This window comes from Drosophila biarmipes, chromosome 3R (genome assembly GCF_025231255.1).
Source record: "Drosophila biarmipes strain raj3 chromosome 3R, RU_DBia_V1.1, whole genome shotgun sequence".
NCBI classification, from domain to species: Eukaryota; Metazoa; Arthropoda; class Insecta; order Diptera; family Drosophilidae; genus Drosophila; species Drosophila biarmipes.
The window spans coordinates 12,974,881-12,980,450 of NC_066616.1; the positions used below are offsets into that span (position 1 = coordinate 12,974,881).

The following is a 5,570-nucleotide window of genomic DNA, read 5'->3' on the forward strand; positions in this document are numbered from 1 at the left end:
CGCAGCTGAAGTGCAGGTTCTGCAAGTAATTTGGGAAACTGAACCAAAGTTCCTATTATCCTGATAACTGAGATAACTTTCTGTAGGTGAACTCACAAAAAAATATTTTTAGTGCGGCTTAATCGATACTTTATACCTTTTTATGCCTACCTATTTCATCACACGTGAACATCTTTATAAAATAGCTCATTTAAACAAATTAAATAAAAAAAAACATCGATTTATTTTAAGGTGTATTTAAAGCATAAGCATAAGTCGCACTTCAAACACTATTTATGAATTTAAATCCACCTTTTTTCGCTGTGTCCAACTGTGCGTACGAGAATCAGTATCCGTGAGTCCGTATTCCGTATTCTGTATTCCGCAAAAGCCGGAGACCGAGACCAAAACCCGGACTCCAAGACCCGGAGCCACGGTTAAGCTCGGAGAGGAGGCCGATGCGTTGGCCGGCCCAAAAGAAATTGCGTTGAGTTGTGAATGCCGCGCTGGGATTTACGTTTTCATTACGTTTGTAACCTCACAAGTAAAGACAGTCGGCGGAGTGTGAGTGTGTCTTCGGCCGTAGGTGTGGGCCTGGTAGGTGTGTGTGTGTGTGGGCTGCTCGCCACCTTTCAACCTGCACATTTCGGGCGTAATTTATGCGCTTATTGTCTTTTGCACGGCCAACCTCCTGCCAGCAGCAGAAAGCCTTACATGAAGAGAAAATGCAGCGTATTATTATAAAATGTATATATTTTAAGCCTGCTAGAATATGTATCTAATATTCGGCCTTTTTTTGATTTTAAATTATTTTTGTGGGAAATAAAAATGTTGCTGTAGAATATACAATTCAATTGGGAAATTACCCTAAAAATAATAAGAAATGAAGTTGATTTATCAATAGTCTGAATATTAATTTTAATGTATCACAATTTTAGAAATATACAAAAGATCAAAATTTTTTTTAAACTTCTAATAAAGTCCCTTTATATTATTGCTTCCCATCCTTAAGCTGGAATTTTCCTGAGTGCACCTGCCTCATTTTGCGCCCTGATCTGCAAGGGTCCTCTGCCCCATTTGCGTCCCCTGCCACGCCCCCTGCTCGACACCGTTTCGAGGACTCATTTCGGCCATGCTTATTTGCTCACTCGCGCGTTCGCACGCCCTTCAGGCCCGTAGCCCTTCGGCCGTCGTCCTTCAGGCCAACTCGACTCGACTCCTCTTGCCTCGACTCACTTGTCGCAGTGTCCCGGCTCCTTGAGTCCTTTCATGCTGGTAATTTTTCATAACCGTCGACGAGTTGTCCGCCGCTGCCAGGTCGCTTTGATCCATGGCGACACGTCGCCTGCCGGCGCACCTGAACTCCCGATGGGTGGCGATGGCAACCTTCGATGGAGAGGAGCCCGCCTCCGACACCGAGCCCCAACAACCCCACCAACCATGCCACACATCTGGGCCTCCCGCGCAAGAAATTAAATATAAACTTGCTGCAGCACTTTGCCCTTTGGGAGTGGCGCGGATGAGGGCAACGCGGAGCGGAGCGGAGTGGAGTGCTCGTCCTGCCGCCTGTTCGGGCAATAAAAAGTCCCTAGATTATGTTGTTGCTGCTCCCGCCGCTGTTGTTGCTGCCTTGTTAATGTGGCACTTGTGTTGCTGTTATTGTTGCTGCTGTTACTAGCTAAGTGGCAACTTCATCATCTCGAGGGGGCGGGATTTGGAGCCGCCTCAATCTCCGCCGGGATGCCATAATTGTATTCAACAAGCTGGTGTCGCTCCGGATCCAAGATGTATCTAAATGTGTGCGCGTGTATATTTCATTCTGTACTTTTGATTATAAAACTCCCCCCGAGGGGCGGGGCCCAGCGGTTTTTTTATGCAGATTATGAAATTTATTAGACCCGCCTCCGCGTTCAAGGCTTATCCTTCTGCCTCCACGTCAAAGAGATATTGCCCTAATGCGCTTGAGTTTTAATTCGCCGGCTCGTGATTTACAGCCCTCGAGCCCCGCATGATGCAATCAGTCAAAGCACTGCAAAGCTCGCATTTTATGGGTCCTTAAACGAGCTGAGCACTAAGTACCTGCCTACAACCTACAACCTACAACATGCAGAGCCGAGGAGCGATGCACGACTACCTAATTGTTGATGAACTGCAAAACACATCCACTCCCACACACGACCGTCCTTATCGGGTGTTCCCAATTAGTTAAGCATTTCCACAAATTCCAGCAGAAACTCAGCCTCGTCCTGTTGCCGGTTGTCTCAGATGTCTCGGCAGTTGTCGGTTGTGGCCATAATGATTATTATTGTGCCCAGCAACTGCACTGGCAAAAACAACTGGGCAACACCCCCTCTTTCGTTCAGGAGTCAAACACGAACTGTAATGCCAGCTCTTCCGCCTTTCAATAAATTAGTTTTCGTATTATATCATAAACTAGTCATAAAAAATACCACTTCCGAAAGGAGTTTGTTCCCGCAGGAAGCAATGAAAATTAAAATTTCTATTTATATTATAGTACACCTACAATTTCGTTTCACAAGCCAGTGTGGCCCAAATTTAATGACCTTTTGTTCGAGTGCACGAGTACGAGTTCCAGGCCTGTGTATTGATTTGGCTTGCAACGCAATAATTACATGGTTACATGAGCGCAATTTCCGTAACATAACTCACGGAGGTCGTATGCCACCGCTTTACGCATGCAACATGTTGTCTGCCACAGGACCTCTATCCCCCGCACCCCCTGCACACCCTCGCACCCACGACCCTTTGTTAACTAACCATCGGAATACACACACATGCGTGTTTGGCGTGAGTTCGCCTTGTTGACGAGTTGATGAGATGTTAAGATTATGTTAATGAGTTCATTAAATCACAAGAAACAAGCAGCCGCACAAAGTTACAGACAACTGGGCGGGCAGACTCTACTCCAGATAACTCCGTAGCCTCGGAGATCTCCGGACCTGGATGGGCATTGACATTTCTGGCATTTCATTGCTAATTAGGCGATGGCCTAATAGTAATCAGGCTAAAAAGCAAACGTCCAAGTACTCCACCGTAGTTTTAAGTGCACAAATCGCAGGGCTCGACAACTGAAATCACGTTCGACACCCGCGCAAAATTTCAATCTGATCGATTTGTGTATTTGTCAAACTGATTTATCGAGTGTCTCGGTTTGATGGCGTGGAAATGACGACCCCCAGAGTAGAGGCCCACACACACATCACCTGCACCGCCCGTCCCGTAATGATATGCAAATAGCATGCCCTTTTCAGCTGCACCGGCATCGGTCCGGAGTTCGAACGACATTGGCACACGCATTCCATCGAGGACACACTGAAAACCTCATTTCAATCTCGGCTGAGCCGCACTGAGCTGCTGCAGCCAAACAGCCGTAAACCCGGCAGTCCGCCGGACGGAGATGCAGGTGGAGGTGGAGGTGGAGGTCGAGGAGGAGGAGGAGGTGGAGGGCCGGAGTCATTTGGCACACTTCCACCTACACACTCCGGCAGGGACTCTTCGCCCAGCAAAGCTCTGATGCACTGAAAAAATTTCAAAGGAATTCGAAGTATATAAAAAATATTTTATACTTGCAATATATGCTTAGCTAATTTCTTCAATTTAAGTAATTTAGTGCTCATTTATTTTTTAAAAAACTTGTACTTAAAATAAAGAAACTATGACATACTTGCTGGTTTGAATTGTATCATATTACAATATATGCTTAGCTAATTTCTTCAATTTAAGTAATTTAGTGCTCATTTATTTTTTAAAAAACTTGTACTTAAAATAAAGAAACTATGACATACTTGCTGGTTTGAATTGTATCATATTACAATTCAAACTTCAAGACACCCCATTCTAACAAACACAGTCCTGAATTTCGAGCGTAAATTCGAGCAATCCAATTTTCCCGCCGTCAACCTCCAACAAAGTGATCGCGACTTCTTAGAAGAACGGCCCAGGAAGCTCAAGACATGCCCACCTTCAAGTGCGTGCTGGTCGGGGATGGCGGCACTGGGAAGACCACCTTTGTCAAGCGCCACTTGACGGGCGAATTCGAGAAGAAATACGTGGCCACCCTGGGCGTGGAGGTGCATCCCCTGATCTTCCACACCAACCGCGGGGCCATCCGATTCAATGTGTGGGACACCGCTGGCCAGGAGAAGTTCGGGGGCCTCCGAGACGGCTACTACATCCAGGGCGAGTGCGCCCTCATCCTGTTCGACGTCACCTCGCGCGTCACCTACAAAAACGTGCCCAACTGGCACCGCGACCTGGTCCGCATCTGCGAGACGATTCCGATCGTTCTGTGCGGGAACAAAGTGGACGTCAAGGACCGCAAGGTGAAGGCGAAGAACGTGGTCTTCCACCGCAAAAAGAACCTGCAGTACTACGACATCTCAGCCAAGTCGAACTACAACTTCGAGAAGCCCTTCCTCTGGCTGGCGCGCAAGCTGGTCGGTGATCCCAACCTGGCGTTCGTCGCCATGCCAGCCCTGCTGCCGCCCGAGGTCAAGATGGACAGGGAGTGGCAGGCGCAGATCGAGCGGGATCTGCAGGAGGCCCAGGCGACGGCCCTGCCCGACGAGGACGAGGATCTGTAGGCCCATTTATACATGGTTCACTGGGAGATGTAGCAGAATTTCACACACACAACTCACACCACACACTTTAATCTTAATCAATTAAATTAAATTGTTGTATTCTGGACACTACCCAAACTTCAATGCAAAACAAAAAAATTTGAGAAATTTTTAGTTTTTGGATACATTTTTAGTAACTGTAGGAATTGAAGGCCAACTAAGCAACCCAGGCCTAAATAATGTACTACATTTGAACAATTTATATTTATATTTTTCGCTCAGTGCCTGCCTACATTGATGGGTAACTCATGCTCTGGGAGCGAGAGTCGAATGCATTGGCTAAGAGCTTTCGCCCTGTATTGGCTCCTTTTATGCACATTCAATTGGCGGTGTGTGGCTAATCTAGCGAAATTCCAGCCGGCTGAGAAGAGCAGCCCGACTAAGCCAAGTCGCAGCTTATTTAGGCGCGACCATTCTTGGCCAAAAAAAGAGGAAAAATAAATAAACAGAGGGAAACGCTGGTGCTTATCATATTTGCACCTTTTTAACCTTTTGCACAGATTTTCCCCGTCGACCGTCGTCCGCCGTCCATCGCCCATCGCCGTCGCATTGGGGTCAATTTTAAATTATACACTTCCGCTTCCGTGCTCCGACATTCGCTCGATTGGCGACGACGGCTGGGACTGGGATCGGTCGGATCGGAATACGTCTTGCCTTCCCTTGGCCGCCGACGTCGGGCTCCTGTGTAAATATTGAAATCGATTCAGTTTCCATAAGCCGGCCACCTCCGTGAGCCAGGTAAGGCGACTGCCTGGCATCCGTTTATGGGGAGTAGGAAGTGGGGAGTCCGAGTCCAGAGACCGGGGGACTCGGTCTGTGGTTTCGCCAACTGCTTGTTATGCTTCATGTTTTTGCCAAGTTGTTGTTTCTGTCGACGCTTTCCCCAGCTCTGCTCCCCTTTTGGCCCGCCTCGGCCTGTTTATGCAAGTGGATTACGGTGTTTGGATC

At 47.5% G+C, this 5,570-nt stretch overlaps 1 protein-coding gene across 1 annotated transcript; it reads left to right on the top strand.

Annotated features, from left to right (window-relative positions):
- The first annotated feature begins 3,803 nt into the window (after positions 1-3,803).
- LOC108031222 (GTP-binding nuclear protein Ran-like) lies at positions 3,804-4,689 on the top strand. The gene has a single exon (XM_044094334.2). The coding sequence runs from the start codon at positions 3,954-3,956 to the stop codon at positions 4,581-4,583; it is 630 nt and encodes a 209-aa protein (XP_043950269.1). The 5' UTR covers positions 3,804-3,953; the 3' UTR covers positions 4,584-4,689.
- The last annotated feature ends 881 nt before the right edge of the window (positions 4,690-5,570 follow it).